The 24,757-nt window shown below is 47.4% G+C and overlaps 1 protein-coding gene across 14 annotated transcripts in view; it reads left to right on the top strand.

Moving 5' to 3' along the window:
- Window positions 1-24,757, top strand: part of LOC119436478 (CCR4-NOT transcription complex subunit 6-like) — a 264,798-nt gene that overhangs the window by 73,557 nt on the left and 166,484 nt on the right. For 4 of the 14 annotated variants that reach the window (XM_049658002.1, XM_049658009.1, XM_049658005.1 and 1 more), the window contains exons 5-7: window positions 3,914-3,964; window positions 7,372-7,425; window positions 12,618-12,656. The exons of 5 other annotated variants lie outside the window; for them this stretch is intronic. In XM_049658002.1, the coding sequence (XP_049513959.1) occupies window positions 3,914-3,964; window positions 7,372-7,425; window positions 12,618-12,656 (144 nt within the window). The remainder of the gene's footprint in view (window positions 1-3,913; window positions 3,965-7,371; window positions 7,426-12,617; window positions 12,657-24,757) is intronic. 5 more of the 14 variants (XM_049658025.1, XM_049657998.1, XM_037703327.2 and 2 more) reach the window with 4 other exon arrangements.

The raw sequence follows: 24,757 nt of genomic DNA, 5'->3' as shown, positions 1-24,757 counted from the left end.
GTGGCGCAGTCTGCGTTCCTCCCCCATCAACTTCTTAGATCTGCGTGGTTAAGTCAGCATGTGTGCGCGCGTCTTGCCCTGTCGACGTGATGGCAGGGTGTGGAGCAGCGGTGAAAGTGGGCGCCCGTCTGGCCGAGAGCCCGCTTCCCATCCGGCGCTGGACGGGCGGCGCGCAGCCGTTCTGGGTGATGCACGACAGGGACGACCCAGTTCGGCTGTCCATCCGCTGCCCGTGCGTACCTTTATTTTGGGTTTGAGGTCGGATGGCGTAATGCTTTCCGCCGCTCGTGGCTGATGTCACCGCACGCATTGGAGTTGCCCGAGCCTCGGTGACGAGGCCTGCCCGTTTTTGCCGCGTGGCCCGGTGAAGCGTGCGCCGTGTCATCTTGCGCAGCGGGGCGCATCGTCTCGTCTTTTACCGTGTAACGAGTTGATCCGGCTGAAACGCTGAACCCTGCGACGATGCTCAGTCGTGCGATTCGCTGCTTTAGGCGGCTTGGGTAATACGAGGTTGTTCAGCAAAATACGTTCATTTAAAAAGTAGGCGTGTACAGCTCTCATAGAGTGAAACAACAAACTTTCATCAGAAGACATGAGAAGTCGACAAAAATTGCTGGGCTCGTAGCTAAACTGGATGACGCTCCGTGTAAGCGCACAGCCCACGCCCAGGGCGTCGATAGAGGCGTTTTACCTGTGGAGCCTAGCTTGTCAATGTCCTAGAGGTAACTAGAAACTTATGAGTCGAGGAATCGACAGCGTGTAGTATAAGCTAACTCGTTTAATGAACACCGACTACTGGACGCTGCCATTCGCGATTGCATAAATAAAAATTAAATGATCTTCCAAATGCCAAGAGACCCACGTCTGAATGCTAAACACGGAGATTTGTCCGGTCCAAAGCCCAACCTTTGTCATGCTCGTGCTGCGGCGTTCGAGCGCGACCCTTGACTCGCGATAAGCGTCCCGAAGCGTCATCGCGAATCCGAATTTTGCCCCTTCGATTTTGTTTCTTCACGGTTCGCTGTGTGTTCTGGCGCTGCCGTCAACTGTGTAAATCTTCAGCGCAATGTGCCTATGGTTATCCTGAACAGTCGACTTATGCGGGGCGTGCACTGTTAGCCTGAATTATCCGTCGTTTCATTTAAAAGTTATTTGGCAATTTCTCTCGTGTTAGCCATTTATTTACTGTAATGCGCTTGCTAGTTAGCGCTGTATAAACGATGATGCTCTTTCGTGTCGCCGTCGTTTGTTGCTGACGTTACGGCAAGTTGCTGGCGTTACCTTCTCCGCATTCTTCTGACAACCACCGGCGTTTCATGTCAACGTTGAACGACCGACATAAAATGCCGGTGGTTGTCAGTAGAATGCGCAGAAAGTGCGGCGGGCAAACGTCGTCCTGAAACGCTGGCAGTTGTCAGCAGGACGCGGGGCAGCTAGGTTTCGCTAACAGAAGTCGCCGCGAAACTTCGGTGATTGTCACTAGAATGTGTAGAACGTTCCGCAAGCCACACGCCTGCACCTTGTTAAACATGTGTGGAGTCTGTGTACTAGCTCTTAACGGCCGGCGATCCCTTGTAATGAAACAGCAATCGTCCCCCCCCCCCCTTTTTTTTTTTGTTCCTGTTTTGAAAAGCATGGATGTCTTTCGGAAGTTTTGAACGTGGTCAAAGTGAAGAATGAATTCATTAATAAAGCGTTTATTTATGCATTGCCTGTACTTTGGCGTTGGAAGGGGGAGCGGGAGGCCGGGTATTGTGGTGCTCCCTTCCAGAATTCGGTGTGACTGCCAGTGGAGGTACTTGGACTGCTAAGCTCAGTAACGGGCAAGTAAGTGCTGTCGACAATACCCCCCCCCCCCCCCCCCCGCCTTCCCCTTTTTTTTTTCTCCGACCTCCACGCACTTACCAACACGTCCGACGTCCCTGTAAACTACAGGACTAGATAGGGCGTGCCGTGGTTATGGGGTTAGTAAGGAATGTTGCAATCAAAGGCCATTCTTGGTGACGAAGTATTTCGATGCCATCTGTTCAGAACTGCTTCTTTCTCAGGCCTCGAATTTAAACGTTTAAACTTCGTTGCTTTCTCTTGCTCTTCGGAGCCCGTGTGGTACTCCATGCATATACTTAATCGCGGTCCACATACGTTTTGTAATCGTTCCTGCCTTTATTAACTGCTTTATTGTTCCCACGCTTTGCTAACGATGTCTTCTCTGACACACAGGTTAGCTCTCGGGGTAATTGCGTTTCCTCGGTCTTTAGACTTGCTTTCATATACCAGGACTCTGAAACACGCTACCAGCACGCCACATGCTGCCAGCCGTCTTGTTGAGCATTCGATCACACCATCCTTCGTTGTGCTTAGACCTTAGGCAGCCCTGTATACTTCCGAAACATGCTATAGTGCAGCCCTCATAGGGCTGTGGACTATGTATTTACGATTGCCTGAGCTACGCGAAACGTGACATTTCCTATTTGAGGCCTTGATTGTTTACGTCTGTAAGGAAGCAAACCCTCCTCTGTTCCTGTGCTGTTGTATTGCTCTTTCGAATTAATTAAATGATTGTCGTACTAGAGGTGTCCGCGAAAGGAAAGTCAATTGTAAATTCTGAGCTCGAGTGCGCTTTTGAGAACAATTTTATAGTTTCTTCCATCGTAGATCAACACCCTTTCTTTGCACCAGAACGGCAAGATGTGGCTCAGTAATGCTGGTTAGTGCAAATGAAACTAGCATCGCGACACAGGACAGAGAGAGAAATAATCATGGACACCGTGCAGAAAGGACGCAGGGAATCATGTGCTGCGTATGTGGCACACGGTACCTGTCGTGACTTGAGCACCATTGCGTATCATTTATTTATTCTTTGTAGGAAATTATTGAAAAAGCACGAATCAGGCTCTATATGAACGAGCACTTTACTGGATCTCAAACAGATACCAAAAGATATGCGCAATGCTTCTCTCTGCTAAAAGAACCTTGCGTTCACAGATCCATCTCGTCGTCGTTATGTTCGTTGTTCTAAGCGCTCTCGTTTGTCCCTCGCGATCAACTATTCTGAATTTTCGCTTTCATCTCAAGGCTGACCGAGCTCAATGCTTTTATGGTGATCTGACGAGAACTTAGCGTATTCGACACGACATGGCCGACGCATTTTTGTCGTGTTTCGGCACACAGAACTCATGCTCGCCCTCTTGATTTCGGGCTTTTCTTACGCCGTCAGGTATGCTGGGTCGATGTATGCGTGTATATGGGCGTCGTGCGTTTTTTCGGAATGTTGATATGCGGGGTGTATACTACGAAACTGGAGAATATTGAAGGAAAACGAAGTACGTTCCTTCATACGCGTTTCACGTATAAAGGAACGCACTTGTCGTGGGACTGTCTCTCGCAATGAACTTTTCAACATCTGCAGGAAAGCAGATAATTATCTGCTTTGTCGTTTGGTCTGACCCGGTTTACTTAGAAGCGCCGCCGCAAACTACTGACGGATAGGCACATTCGAGGTGGGTGGGTGGAGACGGGCTGGGAGGTGGCACCGAGGGGCTACAGTATATGCTACACCTTTGATAGCATATGTAGTAACTCTACGAGGGACCAGTGGGTTTCTTTCCTTCCTTCTTTGGTGACAAGCGAATGCACGCAATAGCAGCGGGAGAGGATTTTGTCCTTGTATTCTTCGCAGCGAGGAGCAAGCTGAAGAACACAATTGTGCCCCTGGCCGATTTATTTTTTCGTGTGAGTCGTATTGGGCTGATAGGATACATTTTGCTAATAAACTGTTCATTTCTCTGCACAAACTGCCTTACGGAGAGGATGTATAGCTGTGGTGTGTGTATGTAGATACTTGGCGTAATGTATAGTAGCAGAAATTTTTTATCATAAGCCTATTAGAGCAGCGAACTTGCTGTCTGCGCAGATGGATTGCACAGGGAGGAGGACGTAAATGCTGGAACCGAGTACCTACCAGGTGACCAATTATGAAAAGTTCATCTTCTTTATTGCGTGGATTGTAACGCTGTCAGTGCATAACGCTCGAGGAAACGCCGGAAGGACAGCCCCATAACGTTTTACGGGAACGCCCTGTGACAGAGGTTGCGTCGTGGTTTTCAATATCGACGCGTCGCTGCCGATTGCGGTCGACGTTTCGCCGTCGCCCAAGCCGGTGAAACGACATCGTTTGCATTGAAGCGCCGGCCCCAATCGGCCCCGGTGCGCCGACATTCGAAACGATCACGCGAAGTCGTCACGAGGCGATGCCGTTGTGTCCTGATGGCGTCGCACTCACCTATCGCGACTCGGTACGGGCTCTGGTGAACAGTTTGCACGGATTCGTCTGTGACAAAGAAGCGTGTCCAAATTCGTGTTTGCCTGCTTTGGGATTGGCTTCAAGAGGAACCTATTGCAGGGCTTCGCAGAGCCCTTTCCGATGGCGACCGTGAGAGTGGTTTGTGGCGCCTGCCTATCGCTCTAACCTCTGTACTCCTTATAACGTTTTTCGCTATATCGCTTTCTAGTTTCGCTAAGTTTCGTAAAGGTTACCAGCGCACTGTTTTACACAGTATCACACATTCGCGGTGGCGCGCGAACAAGCTGCATCGCACTAGATGATGTAGCCGGGCCCGACGAGTGATATACGAAGACGCTTTGGTCCGACGTCGGTCGTAACCCGAGTAACTAAGGTTTTAATACATACCCCTAACTTAGCCCGCTAGCCGGACCAGGTGCTCGCTGTCGAATCAGCATGAGCCCAGGCGGAGTTAGGCCCGGGCGTCCTCCATGCTTATAGTACTATCATCGTTCTTGTTCAAGTTTCTCTCTCCGTGTTTTGTCAGAGAATTCTATGAAGAAATGAGAAAAGCAGAAATTTGCTGGACCGACTCGGCATTTCCTTTTCGGCGTGTGCCGTCTAACCTCATTTTGCTAATACAGCGCGACAACGACTACAACGTCTCTGTAAAGCGTTATCGATGGAAAAGGTGAAATGTAGGTCACTTCGATTCCTTGTGTACTTCGTGAAATGGTTCACTCCAGTGCAGAACGAGTCCGGCACTCTGGCACGAAGCCTGCACTGCCTCTTCCGCAAGTGTAGGGGATGTTGTGACCTCATTCTGCACGCAGTCTGCACTGTGTAAAACGAATGGCTACGCGCAGATGTTCCACCGATGAAACGAATAGCGAAGTGCTGCAGTGCATCCTTAACTGGTTCAGACACTGCAAGCGAATCGTCAGTTCAGAACAATTTTGCTTTATCCAGTAAACGGATGCTAGGCGCCCGTTATCAATATATATATTATAGTATTATCGTTATCACGTCTTATTCAGTATTCTCTCAGAAAATCGTAGCAATTAACGCCGGGTAACTGCCTTGCCGCAACATTTCATCACTTCCTTTTGCTTCATATATTCATCTTCAAGCTGCATGCATGTATGAGCTTTGCATAAGACAGCTGACCTGTTCTTCGAGCCATCCGGCTACCTTCAGCTTCTAATATCCGAGAACACAGCCTGCGCATCGTCAAGTTTCGCACGTTGACAACTAGTGACAGTATTTCTCAATAGTGGCGCTGTGTATATGTTAGGCATAGGGAGCCTACAGGCACTAGTATTACAGTTGTTCTGTATGCTTATACGATAGCTCTGGTTGTGGTATGTTGCTTAATCATGGGCGATTGTTACGATAAGCCCACAATCAAGCAAAGGCTTCATATTGTTAGCTTGGCCACAGATTTCAGTCGAAGCAACCGTAGTTATTACGGTAATGGTCGGGCTCAGCGCATTGTCAAAGCTGGTGCCCGAAGCGATGTGTAGTGGCCACAGCCCGCGCGCTCACGTCTTGTTTCCACGTGGAGCACGAGGTTAGTTGTGTTGGTGGTGTCGAATGTAATATGTGGGGAAGCCCGCTTGTGAAGTTTCTTATGAGCACCATCAATTCAATTTGCCTATAAGCAGGTTTCATGCCTTTATAATATAAGCAGGCAACGCTGTGGATGCTATAGCCCCTTCACACTGCCTATATTTGTGACCAAAACATATTTCAAGCAAGGAGGCGTCGAAACGTTGCAGGATTCGACGTAAGGTTAATTCCACGCGTTATAATCGCGACACATGAAGATGTTATCGCTTAGAGGGTATCTATAGTTACGTCATAGGCCATTTCTTATGTGTCGTTGCAGCTCTCTGCCCGCGACCTCGAAAACTTCTGGTCGAATGTCTTTGACATTGGTTTATCGACAAGAAAAAAATTATTCTGCCCCTAATTATCTAGTTTTGTTTCGATATGTCCAGATATTAGGTATGACGTAATAGCTCAGCGGAAACCCGCTAGGTGGAAAGAAGTAATTAAAGGAAAAAGAGACATCCACCCAATCGTAGCAATTGCTGCAAAGGAAACCCATGCGGGTTCCTCGAAAGAAAAGCCCCGCAGTAGAATACACATGGTTACTGCAATATTAGCAGTTTTTTATCTGTTTGATTTCTGCGCCACCAGGTGGTAGCACCATACAGGCCGCTCACGTTTACGGTTCCGGCAACACGCCCCAACGCCCGGTCCGCCCGCGTTTACCCGATTACCGGACAAGCTCAACCTCTCTAGTCCGCCTAAGCCAACTTGCAGACTTTAAAAATTATTGAAGCGAATTTCATTGGGCAGTGGCCATGCAACTAAAGACAGGTCTGTAATTACGCTGTGTGCAAAGGTTACATCACTTGTCAGAGCCACGAGCAAACACAAAACCGCTCTAAATTTATTGCGTGCTACCAAACACTTTGTCCTGAATGTTAGAGCTCAAGCAGGCCTTTTCGGCGGCTGCCCACGAGCAGATATCACGGGCGAGAGTATTCAGGGCCGTGTATTGTTTACCTTTGGTGTGCGTAGTCGGCTCTGCTGTAAACATATAGTGCGTGGCTGCCTTTGTAAAAGAGAAGGCAGGCCGCCTCAATGTGCATATGACAAAAACTGCAGTGAAACTCCCGGCGCTTGATGCAACGAACCTTTCTTTTTTGCTACCAAAATATTCACAAACGCGGTTGTATGTTTATTTTCGGCATAATTCGCCTTGTACGTAAGGACAGATGGGCCGCGACCGCTCCCCGCTGTTCCATTTCTGGAAAACCAAAGTCTTGAACATAAACCGCGTGATAAAAACTTACATTCTCACGTTCGTTTGCATAGACAAGGAGCACCGGCGACGATTGTGCGACTCGAAATGATAAATCAAAGCCGTCCCAGCAGCAGCAGCGAACTTAGTGGTGCTGAGAGTAGCGCTGAAGCCAGCCGGCTTTTCTGCTGAACACTTGCGAAGACCACGTGATGGCGCTCGGCGAATGATGAAGCGATGGAAACGCAACTCTTAATCCTTGTGGGATCGTTTGCAGGTGTACTATCTGAGGACGTCATCTACCAAGACAGTGCTGAATACTTCGTAATGGGTGAGTTCCAGTTGTCGGCAAAGACGACTGTTTTGCCGTCTTCGCCGGAAAGAAGCCGTGCGAAGTCCGTTTCCAATCCACACGTAGACAACAAGATAGCTTGGAGAAGACAGCAACGATGCAGGCTACTTTGCTGCCTAATGAGCAGACGAGTGACGCAAAGATGGGCTGCATGATGGAGTGCATCTATGCATTAGGGCAACCATGATCGCGTTCAGGACCCGTTTATGTGGCAGGGGCGTTATGCTGTTTGGTCGACTGTCTTGAGGAAAGCACTGGTTTCGATATGCCATGTTAAGCGAGTTAACTTAAGTTTGCGACCAGTCCTCTGGTATGAAATTGATTACGCTGCAGCGTAACCTAAAATGAAATCTGATAAGCGACTTGATTCTACGAAATTTTAGAAGAAAATTACGCGCAATAACTTTTCGGTTTACCCTGGTGTCAAAAAAATCGCCAGTCTTCAGCGATTCATCGGGCTCTGAACCCGTTCACCGTGACAGCAGCTCACAGCGGACGCCATCATCTTCTCAAGAAATTTCCTTGTGATGCGCACAACGTCGTCTTCGTCCGCTACAGCATTTCCTGCCGTAGCCTCCGAAATGCATGCGCCGAATCCACCACTCGTCGCTCTATGCGCTGCGTACAGAACCCCGTATACAAATTGGCCGCCGCGATTTCCTGCTCACAACCGCACGTCGCCGCAGGCCCGTGAGGTCGATCACCAGTGGCGGCGGTGAGGGGTAAAGTATTTTCCTTCGTAATGTGGTGAGTGTGATGCTGAGGAAGAGGAAATGGCTTGATGACGCCATGACGACGACGATGGAATGAAGACGGCGTAATGGAGTGCTGCCAACTTTTTTTTCGAGCGTGTCGCTAAACTGAGACAATGAAGTCGCAAAATTTTCTCAAAGCTTTGCTTACAAGTCGCTAAAATTGTCGCTAAAACTGACAAGTGAATTTTTATATAACGTAGGTGTTCTTGGAGGGGGGTAGCAATGTAGTATACCCTAAGATTAGGTTTCTGAAACGCATCTTCTGAAACGTTTTTCGTTCGTCTAGTGTTCGAGCAGGTGAGGAATGAACAGTGAATTTAGATAAGCATGGCGTAGAGGAATATAACTTAACTAATGTATATACAAAATAATGCACGATGACAGTTGAAATCCTGCGTTTACCGTCAGTTTTTAAAGTTACAAATCCAGCATTGTTCAAAACAAAACGAGTCGCCTTATTTTCCTATAGCACGAAGACATTTTCCTATGTCACTACCGTTAACACGGTAGTGACAATTACCTGACCTTTATACAGGTGAAATATTGCTTCGCCTGCCTTTGATCTACCTGAAAACTCCGTGCGTACTGTTTTCTCCAAGAACTGCGAGAATTGAGGTATTGCGTTCATATTCGCATGAATGGCAACATTGGTCATGGAAGAGACGAACCATGAACAGGGGCTCTATTCTGGACCAGCGCCTGTTGGAGGCGTTGTCTGGACACGCATGGCGGCTGCACGGCCGCCATTATCCGCCATCTTGGCTGTCTCATTGGCTGTCCAGAGGTCACGTGTTTCGAAATTTGTGCCGGGAAACGGAAGTTTTGCAAAATGCAATTTTGCGTTTTCGTCAGAATGACGAAGCGTGACGTGGAGCTGCAAGTTTTATCGACTAATACTTTTTTGTGGTCCTTGGCACCTCTATTGCGACTTAAGCGCTTTAAAAAGAAAGTAAGCGGTAGCGTGCAGAAGCTCGTGCAATGCATCGGCAATTTCGCGAATATGTGGTGGCGTTCCAAGATAGCCGGCATGTCAGTGTGTTCATTGGCTGAAGGAATATCCCGTGAGGAGCGTCACAGGAAGAGCTGTTTCGTAAACGTCACTTTGACGTTGCGTGACGTTACGTGACGTTGCGCTGGGCCACCATTGCAGATATTTTCCGCCATAATTTGTGGTGCGACGAGCCGCGCGAATTATGGTAATGAGCGGCCATATGCAATGGCAGTGGAGAGGCGTGCGTATCGCCGCATTTTCCCTGTCATTTCGGGCCATAAAAATCTTTTGTTCACAACGCGTGTTCATAGCATTTGCATCGCTCTCGGGTGGTGTCGGCATTTGTGTTTTGAACCATTATTTTTATTTAAAACACGTTTATTTGAAATAATATTGGTTGAAACTAGCAAACTTTCTGCGACATTTCGCACTTTTCACTATTGCGTTTGTATTGTAATCAATATTAATGACTTTTCGCGTCATCAAAGGCTATGACAACGGTGACTTTTTAATTTACAAAAATAAATGCACGCAAGACGGCGCCTTGAAGTTTCCTCTCGCGGTGGGAGTAAGCAGCGAAGTGCACAAGAGATGGCAGTGCCGGCGTTTGCGTCGCTCAAGCGGATACCTGTGGCGCGCGCAACGCTATCGATGATATTCGGCCGCTTCTCAGCCAGACGAGTCGGGCTGAGTCACTTGCGGATCACGAGAGAGTGATAACACGGCCTAGAGCGTGCGCTGATCATCACTGGCAGGTCGCGTATGTTGTCTCCAGGTCACGGTGTAAGATATATACTCTTATATATCTTACACCGTGCTCCAGGTAGAAAGCAAGCGCGTGGGCGCCAATATACGATGACTCATTCCGTTTCCCGAGGACACGCATCCTAGCTAATGAAGCAGACGACAGCCTGCGCGCATGCAGACGACGGAAGCGAGAAACCATTTTGATGGAATAATCGTACGCTTTGAGCTAGCTGCTTTATTTTTACTGGGAAGGAAAACTGTTTTGCTTTATCAAACACGCTATGTTCAATGCCTACATTACAGTTTCTTAGGCGAAACGTCAAATTTGCGTCACGTTACGAAAGCAAAACGGGGCCATCAGCGCCATTTTTGTAAGCGTCGCGCCTACGTCACGCCTCGAAGAAAATGGCGGAATGTCCAGAATAGCGGCTCAGGAGAGGCCCTGACGTCACTTTTTTGAAGCCGGAAGTGCAGCCATGTTGGTGTGCCACTTCTCTTTGCGCCTCCAATCAGGGGTTCTGCAGCTCGCCGGAGCAGATGGGCGCGAACTTTGAACTTGCATTGTTACGAGCCGCCGGAAGTGTGTGCTCCTGACGCGCGTCAAAACAAAGCCTACAAAACTTCTGTAGTAGTTTTAGTGAAGCTGACGCGCTCCTGTGTTTTTCCGTGGCACGTTAAAGAAGACAACGAAGACCCGCGCCGTGATTGCTTGAGTGAATCTGTTGCTGGACGACACTCACACTCACAGACCCAAAACACAACTTTCAAGGTTACACACTACGCTCCAAAGTCAGCTTTTCTCGCCAACAAAAGGTGATGCAGGAAATACACCGGCGGAAAAATCTTATCTCACTTTTCAGAGACCGAGAGCAGCAGTGAAAGCTTCAGGAGCGCGGTTGTCATGGCAACGTTGACACTTGGGGTACACATCCCAGTGCTCCTTTGCGAAAAAAATCACGTGACTTCCGCCACATCATCTCCAATACGTTCGTGCTGGCCAGGGCCTCTCCTGGGGTTTCCTTCCTCCATGCGACGAACGGATGGATTTAGCAAACTGAGTCTCCAGGGGCGGAATCTTATAACGGTTCTGAAAGCGAACCGGTTCGCTTGCCCTCACGTGATTGGTAAGAATTGTGGTTGCGTCAGCGGCCGTCAGAGACAGCGGGGCGGTACCGCGAATTTTGAACACGTCACGCATCTGTCAATCATTTTCGAAGCGAACCCGTCGTCGGCCATGAGTGGAACCGGCAAAGAGGTAGTCCGCTTTGGCTTCCGTTGCTGTGGCTTGGCTGCTTGCTTGCGACCTTGGCCCCGTGCGCGGGCCGGGCCGTGCCGCCTCGGAGACTCGCGGGCGGTGTGGCGGTGTGCGCTCGCGTGCGTTATCTCTAAGGTACGACTACATACGCATGAAAACATGGCGGCGGCCCTCATTCTTTGCCTCGGGTTGCTCTCCCGGACCTGTCAACGACTGGAGATGCTAGACGCGTTTTCAGGGCTGACAGATGAGGAGTTTCGGCGTCATTATCATCTGTCAAAGGGAACCGTCCGATGGCTGTGCGACGACATCATAGCATAAAGAACCAACTTTCAAAATTTCCGCACAACTGATGGTGATGTGGCTATTTCCTTTGATTCGAGTGGTTACAATTTTTAACGCGTGGATTAGCACCCGGCGACGAACAGTTAAACAAATGTTAATATTAAATTTCCTAATGTACAATAAAGGAATATGTCAACAAGCGACGATAATTGAACACATTCAGGACAATACCTAAATAATAGTTCATATTTATTGAGCAAGAAGAAACATTTCTCGATTAACTCGTCATATGATGACGTACACTTCAGAGGCGGCACTCTCTCGTTTATTAGTCGCGTCCTCCCCGTCTTCCACCTCCGGCTTGGGAGTGGCCTGTTTAGTGACGTAAGCGGCGAAGCGAACCGGTTCGCATTCGGAACCGTTATAAGATTCCGCCCCAGCTCTTAATTCGCAGTAACGTATGACGCCAGTGGGTGAACGATGTGAAGAAAAGGGCTGCCCTCTTTGGACGGTCAGGCCAGAAAGTTTCGGTGGCTGAGACGAGTTTGCCATTTTAAGTGCGCACATCATTTGTCGTTTCTAAGTACGGACAAGTTCGATTATCGTGACCACCAACAGAGGCGCAAGTGCCGTCCGCGGCATGCAAGACGCGACTGTCTTGAAAAGCGAACGCTTGCAGCAGGGCACATTCAAGGCCTTTTGGTGTGGTAAAAAAAAAAAAAAGGGGGGGGGGGAAGCTGATGGAAAGCTGAACTCATTGTGCACGAAAATTGCGTTTGTACGCGACCATTGCGTCTAACGTGCTACTGGATGTATTGTCTGTTAAGCAAACAATGAAAAGCCGGCCAAAGCATTCAATCTCATCTATAGAACACATTGCGCTTATAAATAAACACAGTAAGTCGTGCGCATGGGCAGAATATTCACCTTTGGAGCCCATATTGTCGCTTTAATTTTGTTTTATAAACCGTGCTGAAAGACTGCGCCATGCGAACGGCATTCCACCAGTGGAATGTCGTCTACTTTACCTGCAACGGACCTGCCACTGATGGCGGGGCTTAGTGACCTTAGTGACGCATGCCGCCACCACATGTTTCGAAGAATGTATGCTCATGTTCCCTCATCTTTACTTCTGCAGCACCAGAGTCCATGTGCCCTCATCTGTACTATTTTCCAGGTATACATCTTTCTTACTCCGCCGCGTTACTCCGCCACTATCTATCGCGTTACCGCCGCGATAGTTCAGTGGTCACGTCGTTGCTTTGCTGAGATGAAGGTAGGGGGGGGGGGGTCCAATGGGGGCGGAATGCGAAAATGATCGGGTACTTGTGATTAATTCCGACACCCTAAACGTTTGTCCCCCCCCCCCGGCGTCCCTCACAATCGTATCGTGATTTTGGCGCATAATACCCTGTAATTTAATTTTATTGACCCTTCTCGTGGAGCAGTTTGCTCTAGACGAACGAGATGGCGCTTTAGGCCGCGCGCCATACGTTGCCTCAGCGAATGCGCACGAATACGAAACCATTACTGCTTCTACCCTGCTACTGTGCGATCAGCTGTCGAAAATGCAACTGGGTGTGCGCTAATGCACTGTGCCCAATTCATACTGCAAAATGTCTAACGATAAAGGGAAGACGTGTGCGTAGTTCGCTGCAAAAATAGTGATTCACATATTAATGAATGGAATCAACCTGTGTCGCCGCTGCTACATAAGGATCGCCTATGTTGCCGGCCTTTCGCAATGCACGGCTTTCCTCAAGGATAAAAAATATAATTCATCCGCCTGCGCTGTATAGCTAACCTCCAAAGAAAGGACTTCAACTCCGGAACGTCGGCACTTGGGAGTGAGTACCGCTCGTTACTAAAGGAAGTAGTGCCACTTACTGGCATAGTAAGTTTCCCGCACGTTATCTACACACATCCACCCTTACTCGCACGAAAACTTACGCCCACCCTATCGCCAACGTGTGAGTGAATAGGCGCACACTTGAATCAATCTGCCGAAGCATGAGCGACGGCGACTACACCGACAAGACACGAATGTTGGAAGCTGAATGTTTCGTGGCGGTCCACAGAAAGCGAGGGACTGGCGATAATATGTCTTTGCTACGAGCTACCGCAAAGTACAGAACATTTAAATTCCAAGCTTTGTGTGCAGCAAGAGCAAGTTTATCGCAGCAGAGCACACCCTTGATTGATTACGCTGAAAATAATAGTCAGATAGTGGCCGCACCGAGGAACTTTACTGAGTCAGAAATATGACAAGCCGCTGGTTCAAAATGTTTGCCAAATAAAGAACGCAGAGCACACTGATACCGATTTAATTCATAAGCGGAAAGTTTGGACAGCTTGGAATACATTTCTAGCCCCGCTTTTAGTACAAGCACCGTATGCGCTGCTCGCGCCGTTTGGACAAGGCTTAATGAGCACTGAAAGCACTTGCATGTCCTCTAAAGCTGTGGCCAAAGCTTCGTGTCGTGCACGCAGTCACCGTCTACGATACGCGTCGAAACAGAGGTTTGCTGCGCCGCGCCGGCGTCACGCGCTTGCATTGTAAACGCGGAGGCAACGGAGGAGGCTGAGGCAAGCAATGGACGCAGTCACCACGTGATCAAACATGGCAGCGCCCACGGGAGCGCCGCGAAAGGGGTCAATATTGTCTTACTCCGTGACAGTTTACTGCGTTTGTGCTGCTGTGCTATGTGACCAAACGCACACGATGTGCAAGTAGAACATTACAAATGTATAATCAATTAGTAAACATGAACTAACGTTTTAATATATATATATATATATATATATGTGTGTGTGTGTGTGTGTGTGTGTGTGTGTGTGTGTGTGTGTGTGCGCGCGCGTGTGCGTGAAAACTAATTTTGTAGACTCCTGGGGAGTGCATTCTCCGAAATATACCCTGTGCGGGCTTCCCGTTCGCTTCATTACGCATATTCTGAGGCGGACACCACACCGCAACGCCCTCCTCGTCAAATTTGATGGCCGCAGAGTTTTGGTGGTCTCTTTTAGCCTACCTAGTGAAAAGCCGCAGTCAGCTTAACTCTTTCGTGACCGCGCCTATACAGGTGATCAATTTGATCGAAGGTTTTTCTACGCGCTGTTAAACATTTCCGTTGGAATCCTTCTACTAACAACGTCATACACTGTCTGGAATTACTGAACCTTTACCATTTGTCAGATTTGACCATTTATTGTCAGATTGGGGAGTCTGGAAAAATGAAACTTCCACTTGAGGTATCACAGTGCCCATAGCAGTTCCTCAATAGAACGACGGAGACTCGGAAACGTAATTTTTAAATGACAGCAGTAGTGAAGACACAGAAGCTTCTCTCGGGCTTTCTAATTTCCCCATCCGACGTAAGCTGTTTTAACAATGTCTGAAACAATGGTAGATGCTCATAAGTGCGTGTTATTTTGATAATTGCGTGCGACTAATATCAAATGCAACTTTATTTTACCCCCGATAGGGTTATTATTTATAAGCGTTTCGAAGCTTCCCGTCGTGTGGGCTTTTCACTCACGCAAAAGCCCGCAGTCCATTTCAGACCGACTCTCAACCGAAGCTTGACGAGCCGTCTAATCTTTTACATTTTGAACACTGCCTGTGCAAGTGCCCTTACTCATTACTGTAAAATATCGTGCAACACTCCCCATTACTGTACAGCACTGTACAGGCAATGAATACAGCATGTGGAGGCTCCAGCGCCAGTTTAATGCGCACTATAGACCAGCTTGCTTGCACAGAAAAGCCGATCCAACGCAATATCCAGGTATGAGGGGGCTTCTGCATGCAGCCTGGCATGAAAACCATTGCTTCGCGAGCTTAAATAATGCAGTAAAAAACGAACCAGATACCTCTTGTAATGAGTAAAAACAAATATGGCCCTGTATAAAAATCGGAATGTACCCATTTTCACTTTTGCGAAGCTACTGCTTTCCCGTATATCATGGTCATCATTATAGGGCTAGTATTCACTCCAACAAACCTTCGCACTGTTTTTTTTTTTTTTTTTTTGCGCGATCTGTCTGACAATTGTAAGTTGTGCACCAGGAGCGAGACGCATATTTTGTATATTTAAGATTTTGTTAACTCGCAGTACTTATACTAAAAATAGCTAATTATTGCTTTCTTTGTATTCCTTGAGGTGCTTCTTCAAGTTTCACATAAGAATTCCCAGAAACTGTCTAATCAATTATTACTGCTTTATATTCATTCAATTACACCAGTCATGCTATAGTTTCGTGTATCGTGGCATACGTTGCAACTACTACGTCTTGAAATAACATGTTAAAAACATAAAAGCACCGAAAATGAGCACATTTGTAGTGGTAACGAAGGTACCACTACAAGTTGCAGGTGGTGAGAGTTAGGCTCGGCGTGCAATCTGAGATCGAACGCGACGGTTGCAAATGACTCGAGAAGGCAGGGCGCGTTTTCCAGCGGCTAGGAAAAAGCCCACAGCAGGGTGAGAGGGCGCTCGCGCCCCGGTGAAAAGGTAGGTGATGACAGCAACATGCAAAGAGGGTTGGATAAACCATATAAGGCTTTGGCCACCTTGTGCGCCCGCTTGGACATGGTCTTTAAATAACTGAAAAAAAGATTTATCTCTGATACGGAGCCAGATACATCATCCATCATATGTCAAAGCTTTAATCATGTTGTTGCCACCATATTTCAAGATAATTGGCGCCAATTTTTCCAAGACCGTGGTGTATCGTCAGCGGCGACGAAAAGTGTCATCGACTACATTTCAAATGCCGCTAGATGGCGTCGTTGTCTCGGAATCAGTAGAGTTACTGCACATGCTACCAAAGGTAGCATATACAGTAACTCTAGGAACCAGTTTACTGAAAAAAAAAAAAGCAGAAAATGTCCCTCATAACACGGCCGCGGGACCCGATGAAATGCCAGTACAGATAATCAAAAACCTGTGCCCAAAGAGCGAGGCACTGCTGACTAACGACATGGAGCAAGGGATTAAAACGAAGAAAATTGCGGCTGGATGACGTCAAAGCAAGATGAACCTCATCTACAAAGTCGAAGGTGATGAAAATAAGACGAGCTCGTACAGTCACAGGCCAGTTACAATTACGTCGGCGATATATGTAGGGGCAATGCAAACTATAAAATTAGAATTGTTTTCGCTGAAACACCCGGTATAGAGACAACCGAGTACTAATTGTATAGGAAGGCGTAAATTTGAATGAAGTGGTAGAAATTCACCAAGGACTGAAGGTAGGATGTCCTCTGTCTCCATTGTTGTTCACGCTTTATGTTGAAGGCATCCAAAGACGACTGGAAAACAGTGAATTGGGGTTTGATTTATATCCATGTGTAATTGGCAAAGGGTGCAACAGAAGGTCTCCGGACTGATGTATGCAGACGACACAGTGCTACTAGCAGACAATGCAAGATATTTACAGGGACTTGCGAATATGTGTGGCAATGCAGCGGCAAATCTAGGCTTTAATTTTAGCATGAGAAATCGGGAATATGATCTTTAATGAAGGGACGAGTAATTACGTGGTGTCAGTTCAACAGCAACTCATAGTCATAGTCAAGCAATATAAATACGTCGGCGTTACATAAGCTTACTCAACACCCACCAAGATAATCTGAAAATAAAGCTGAAGCGGAATGCAGCAATAATGAAACATAGAGCACTTTGGGACCACAATAAAATAAATGGGCGGCTAAAGTGCACAAGTATCTCTACATGAAAAGCGTGGACACAGAATGGAGGAAGAGGTCAAGGAAGTTGGCAACCAAGTACAGAATAATCGAAACTGTAAATAGACAACCAGGAGTCATCAGAAAGAAAGTGAGAGAGACAGCAAATTAGATGCAAATAATGGAAACAAAAAGGACCATGGAGATCTACAGGAATGGGAAGAAAGAAATTAGAAGGGAAGATGTGTACGATAACGCAAAGACCACAACGGCCCTGCTGTTTTAGGCTCGAGCTGGTTGCCTAAAGACATAAACATACCGGAGCAAATACTATCAACAAGATGAGGCATGTCTACGCTGCAGCAAAAATCAGGAGACCACTCGGAATGCTAAGGGATTCACTTAATGAGACCCGTCGGTAACGTATGTACACCTTCTAGAAGCGCTGCTTAGATTTATAGTGGACGGAAGCATCAGCCGGTCAGCTGTCGAGATAAGCAAGAGACGTTTGGAGTATTGGTGGAAAAAAAGTTTAGAAGAGATTGGTACATCCGGGTCCGTTAGAGGAATAGGTAGCGGTACAAGCTAGATAGAGAAGTTTTGCGGAAGAGAGAAAACTTGAGATGCATAGAAAAATGCTAGAATGAAAGCATGTTAACTCAAGCAGGCTAGATGACAATTTGTCACCGCCCCGTTTCAAAGGGGATGCCAATAAATCGTCTGCATCTGAATGCGTGCGGCGTGTATAGCTCCAGCGTATAGAATGCTTCTGAGATTTCTTCTCTGCCCCTCGTGTGCTTTCGATGCAGATTTTTCGGTCCCGTATGAGCTTCCGTTGTTTTTGACGGATATTAGCACGGCGACGGGCTGCTGTTTATAATTTACTTTTATTATACGTAAAATTTACTTTTATTATACGCCCCGAGTAATGGCGTTCCGGCGCGCGATATTCGGTGCTTTCGGCATGAGCTTTAGTACGGCGAAAATCGTGCATTGCTGAACGCAAAAGGTTACCCCGACGTATGGTGAAATGAATGTATACAGTGAAATAGCAACAATAAAACTGGAGTACGTTACAGCCTATGCGAACTTAAAAGTTTGCCCTAATAGGGAGGTCAAACTTTGCGACAAATCCCTCACTTCGAAAATTCCGCCGCCTATGTAGTACCTCGCTATATAGCATGGAAGAGATCATTACATCCGGATCCGTTACAGGCATAGGTAGCAGAACAAGGTAGATCGAGAAGTTTTGATGAAGAAAAAAGGCTACAGAAACTCTTGAGAATTGTCGAGTAATGCGTAAGAATTCTTTGGCTCGGCTGTTACTTCGCTTTTCATTACTTGCTTTTCCTAGCTTATGCATGTCTACCCATCGCTTTTCCGGTGCCAAAGAAAGCTTACGCATTAGTAGGCAATTCTCAGAATTTCTGTAGTATTTTTGTTGCTTATCATGTCTATCCTACTTAGACCATATCATAACGTTCCAAACACAATTCTATTCCATACACTCACGGGATTACAATCCTCATTTATTGCTGCGTTCTGTACATTTTTTTTTTTTGTTACGACCTGAGCGCGGTGACATCACCATTTTTTTTGTAAGGCTACCAATCATCTGCTATTACACCATTATCATATCTACTAATCAGCTGTTCCATCACTTTTTATACTCCGCAATCCTAAAGCAGGCTTCCTTGCACGCAAACCAGTAATGCGGGAAAGTAAGCTTTCATGAGGACATGACGAGAACGTTTTTCTTTCTTTCTTTTTTTCATTTTTACATTTCTTCCTTATCGATTCTAAAGCTACCAATCAGCAACATTTACGCTATTATATTAATTAACTGTCTTAACTTCGCCGATTATGCATTTCTTCTGCAGATAAAGTGTGCGACACTTTTCGCGTTACGGACAGATTTTGCTGGGGTACTCGCCAAAGAATGATTACGCATTAAAAAGAAAAAGAGGTAGGTTGATGAGATGCACACAAAAAAAAGCTAGAATGAAAAGCATGTATAGCATACGTGATTAACTCAAGCATACTAGGTGACTATTTGTCACCGCCCCGTTTCGAAGGGGATGCCAATAAACTATCAGCAGCAACATAACTCGTCACACGATACTGCACCTTCATTAATATCTTTAGGCATGCAAAGGGTGTTTTTTAGGAGGAAAGGTATTGTGCAGAAACCGTCGACGATGATTTTGAATGTGAGCGAATAGCCGAACACTTCTAGAAAGGTGTTCGCGCTATTGAAGGAATGAGGCGCTAGAATGCATATGTTTGTTGCAGTGGGGACGTTTAGGCAGAGTGGTTTCATTGCGTAATTCCGTAAAGGAAGCAGCCGTTAGCAAGTACATCTGCAGCGGTGCGGGAGCCCACTCCTGCAGCCGCCACGGGGCGAGGGGAGGACGACGGGAGGTTGGTCTTTCGCGATTGCTCCACCACAACGTCTGAACTTTCAGACGCCCCCAAAGCTCTCGCGCGACACCGCGTGCCCGCAGGCCCGGCTGTTCGCTAACACGCACAACTCTACGCCTAACAGGCAATGTTACGAAGGCACGTCTATAACGAGGCCAAGTTCTACCTTCGCATCGTCGTCCATGTTAGCTGTTTTCACAACCTCCGCGATACCCCTGCATGTTAAATGATATTTGACGAAATATTTATTTTCCGTTGCAAATGCCATATCTACGCTGATAAGATTGTGGGAACTACGCTCACATCGAATATATATATATTTTTTTTCTTTTTAATTTGGTATATTTACTGCTGGCGTTCGTCGACGAACACGGCCCGGAAATTGGTTGCGCGGAGCATATGCCACTGCATCGGTGCCTTTGTATCGGCGGTGAAAGTGCGACCTCCAACTACCGACCCCGACAACCGCGAATGCGCCAAATAAAGTTATTCGGCTTTAAAAAAATATAAAAAAAAGAATGAGAGGAGATGGTCACTTAGCCCACCTACATGGAGGTGCTGAATTACGCATTTAATTGAAGTTTTAGTTCATTGATACACAAAACACAAATACATAAATCTACTATACAGACGAGGGTCCCAAAGTATTAAAACTGAAAGCGGGACCCTCGAGTTGAGGCTCTTGAGCAAGCAGTCTATTTCTTTAAAGGCACGTGACATATACCAGTCGGTAATAACTGATCTTAAAAGTTCAAAGTTTCATACGAAGAATGGAAGTAAATTTAGCTCTACTGTTTCCTAGTGCTAATGATAGACAGTTCATAGATTTGCCTAAACTTTGTCCTTCCGACTTCGAACGACCTTGTGCGTTGCTGTGTTAAGGTTCTTGAATTTTATAGGGCGCAGTTCTTAGGCGCCCGTTCCTGCGGTGAACGTCGGCGTCGGCGTGACCGAGCGAACGAGCACAGCGAAGAGTGAAAGAGCGAACGCGTATCGCAGCGGGGAGTGAAAGACGCGAGGAGGGTATGGCGATAACGTGAGAAGAAAAGCCTATAGTGCGCGATCTCTAGATTAGCGAGGCAGTCGCGCCACGTTTCGCTCCGTTTGCAACGTGCCGCACGAGATGGATTGTCCGCGTCAGTCAATATATCGTGAAATGAAAACACTTGTAGAGCTGCGCTAAAAATTCGCATTAGGGAGTATCGTAATCGTCGGTGAACTTTTTATTTTTTTGTCCCAAATTTGTTGTATGGAAACCCTCAGTTCCATTAACGCTCTAATTCGTACGATCTGACAGTTTTCAGAATATTGCAAAAAAGTTATTTTCTTAACTATAAAAAAACTGATGCGCGGAAAATTAAGTAATCAAATTAATTATTGTGAGTTCGAGGTCTGCCCCAAAAGTTCATGCACTACGTTTAAAAAAATTAATTTCACAAACTTTCGAAAGTTTTTAGACTCAGTGGGCTCAAACTAAACCATTTCATGAGTGAGCAACGCGCGAAGTGTCTACGAGAGCTAAAAAAAAAAAAAAAAAAAGAAAAAAAAAAAACGGCTACAAGTTGATTCTAGTATAGGAGTGTGCGGACAACTTCAGCTTTACCGTGAAAGATGATCTGCCGTTTTCATATAGGGGAAATACGAAGACCGCATTGCATCCCTTCGTCGCATACCATGCTTCACTCGGAAGAGTCTACGCCCTCTGAAAATAGCTTATTCCCGACTATCTAGCGCACACCACAGTTGCAGTGGCTGCTTTTCAAGCGGGAGTCCTGGAAGTTTTGTGAAACTGATTGACTTGTATTCGGATAGCTCGTCGTCACAACACATATTTAAGGAAAAGGAATTGAGAGAGATTATTGCAATACCACGAAAATGATTAATTTAGATGCTGAACGGAACTTCGTAACTTCTCATGGGCAAAAGCGCATGTGACGGGACCTGTGGCGCTGTGTACAGTTTGGCAACCAGGGCCATCAGAGACCATACCAAGGGTATAGATACTCCGATCAACTGCTTACGTTGGCGCAAACAAACATCAAAGGTATTTTGTGCTCCGGGTGCCAAAAAGCAGAGTTGAAGGGGGAATAAAGGTGGCAGAAACCATCGAAGATGTTAAAGTCATCGATAACTTTTTGTATGACGTGCTGCATATCCCTGTGCCATCCGCATAAGCAGACACACGAAGTGGCAATTCCGTTGCGAATCACAATGTCAAACGATTCCATGTCAAAAGTAACCGTAGTATGTAGTATCCTGGCTGCAACTTCGTTGTAGTGGCTATCCGTCAAGCGGCACCGCTCTATAGACCTTTTCATCGGGCGAGGAGGAAAGGGCGCGCGACGAGCCTTTCCTCCTCTCTGGTTTGTGCGAGCCGGCGCGGCGCGGCTTGAATGTGTTGCCGGTCGCGCGCTGCGGAACGATTTGGAGGTGTTTTAGCTATTTCTGAGTGCAATTTACGGGATGTCAGTTCTTACGAGGACGTCGAACAACCACTGTGTAGCCTTTAAGTGTAACAGTAGCTACAGTAGCTGCAAATTTCTCTTGGATGTGCAAAAATGCGACGCGCATCATCAGCCGCGGTGTGTGTATGTGTTGTGAACTATGTTGGATGTATCGGTTTTCACTCGACGAAGAGTTGTTGTAAAACATTTCCATCAGCCACTGGCATCGTTCTCGCACATGTTAAGTCTAGTAGACTTCAAATCACTATGTCTACGTTAGCCTCCTGCAACAGGCCGAAGGCTTTGCTCAACAAAGCGAGCACTGGGGTTGGCAAACCAACATGATACACACAATTGATTCGTGCTTCGATCGGCATTGCCAGTTTGCCCTGTAATTCACACTATACAAAGGGGATCGCGTAAAGAGAATCCAACAGCTATCTGTAAGGACACAATTTCCGTAAGGTGGGTGAGTGCGTCGTAAATGACTGAACTTAGGAGACTGAAAAAAAAAGAGTTCATATGTCCTCCTTTTGCGGCAAAATAAAACAGAACACGGCATAACGACGCAATAAGACTCCGCATGGTCGTGCCGCATGCTTGGACCACTTGGACCATACGCTATATATAGAACAAACAGATCTATAACACAGCATTTAGTACTGCCTCGGGCGCTCGCGCAGTCTGCAGCTGGTCGTTCGACCACTAGAAAAGTGTGCTTCACGCTGTATGGTATGCGGATATTATTGACCTAACTATTTTATTTGTGGGCCGACACCTTGCCTATCAAACAAGGCATGTCGCCCAATGTACCTACAGATAACAACTTGAACGCTTGTCAAAGTAAACAGCACGACTTATTCGCCAGAAGAGTGGTGCCCACGCTGTTAGGATCGTCAAATGTTTCGTAAGTACTCGTTGCAGCTAAACCAGAGCTTAGAATTACAGTGCTGAGAATGTTGCAGTACGGTAACATTCGTGAAATGAATTTTCAGAAATACCCAACTGATATCCGAGGCTGATTGTAAGCTCAAACCATAGCCTATCGAGGAGGCTATGGCTCAAACAAACGCGCACACCTCGCGCTCGGTGCTCCGTCCGCCCTAACGCCAGCAGAAACTCCAGCCGCTTAATTACTTCAGACTTAAATTCCTTCACTATGCCTCACAGGACCACGCTTCACGTAGAAGACGCCACTTCATGCTAAATAGACCGCGCAAGAGCGAAAAAATCCACCAGAAACTGCCGCAGTATACAACACGGGCGTTCGCCCAAACCAGCATACCAACTGCCCATAGATGGCGCCACTGCCTACGCAGTGGCGGCGCCCATGAAAAAACGGTCTATACTGTTGCTGTGTCTGACGCTGTCGAAGCTGGCGCGAGCCCGCCTGGCGAATTCCATTGGGAGAACAGGAGCAGGGCGCCGCGCAGTGCGGTGGCGGGCGACAGAGCAGTGAGAGCAGGCACCTCGACCCGCCACTGGAATACGGCGTGCATTCGGAGAGCAGGTGGGAGGGGGACGTGCGGGGAGAAATGCACCATGTGACTAAAGCAATCGACGTCCCATTCTCTGCAGGAGAGCGGCAAAACACGCGTGATCGTCTTGTAATCTGTCGGGCGTAACCATGTCACCGTTTGCGGCCACGTATTACATACTTTTGTGCAGCGCCGACGCATCCCACAAAGTGTCCGCCTGCGAAGATCATCTGAAACTGCAACTTGAATCTGAAGTTGAGCTCCAGCAGCTTTCGCTGCTGTCACCGTCGAGCGTCTCAAGCACTTCAGCAAGGCGACGACGCTTTGCTGCCGCTGTCCCCCGCGCATCCAACGAGAAGCAAGGCGGACTAGAAATGCCAGGATCTGTCGCTAAATCGCTGCGAAGCTCGCTCGTATCACCGACGTCAAAAACAGCGGTACCAAAACACCAACTACACTTGGCTGCCGCCATTGTCGCCGCGCGCGCCGACTGAAGCAAAATAAAAAGAAATGAGGAGGATATGACGGTTCAAGTCCCGTGACTTCCTCCGTACTCCGCTTTTCAGGCGAGAGCAGTCCGGACTGCTCCCGGCTGCTCTCGGCGCAGCGAGACTGCTCTTGTTCTACCACTGGATGACGGCTCTCCCACTCCTGTTCGACCACTGAAACACGTCGCCTCTGGAACGAGCACTTTCAGCGTGCTTTTGAGTGCTCCTGTTCTCCCAATTGAATTCGCCATTAGTCTCTTCTTCCTCCGAACCTGCGCGTTCTCTCTCTGCTCTTTGCTGTCCTCGTCGCTCGTGTTACCCGCACCATTTTTTTTTTTTTTAAAGGTGGATCCTTCACGCTGTGGGAATCCCAATACCCTGTGCCGTCCATCCATTGGGAGTGGGCGAAGTATAGATAAAGAAAGCTATCGCGCGGTGAGGTTTGAATCTGCGGTCTCCCTCAAAGGTTCCCGCACCTTCCGCCATTTCATGCCATCAACGCGATGTGTGGACTCACTTTCAACATGGTCTAAAAATGACACCGTGCTTTCTACTAAGCCACGCATGGTTTTCACGCCTCACAAACCTTGCAGCGGCGACAGTGCTGTCGCCGCTGTGAAAGACATTCTCACTGCTGTATTGCCCGTCGTCCGAGTATCGGTCGACAGCCGAAGATACCCTTTAGGACCGGCCCGCCACGCTGTTTTGAGGAACGCAACGGAGCATGCTATCTTGCTGTGCTCGCCGCCACATTTCTTCGT

This window comes from Dermacentor silvarum, chromosome 1, assembly GCF_013339745.2.
Source record: "Dermacentor silvarum isolate Dsil-2018 chromosome 1, BIME_Dsil_1.4, whole genome shotgun sequence".
NCBI classification, from domain to species: domain Eukaryota; kingdom Metazoa; phylum Arthropoda; class Arachnida; order Ixodida; family Ixodidae; genus Dermacentor; species Dermacentor silvarum.
Note: the sequence above shows the minus strand (reverse complement) of the source record. Positions and strands in the feature narration are given on the sequence as shown.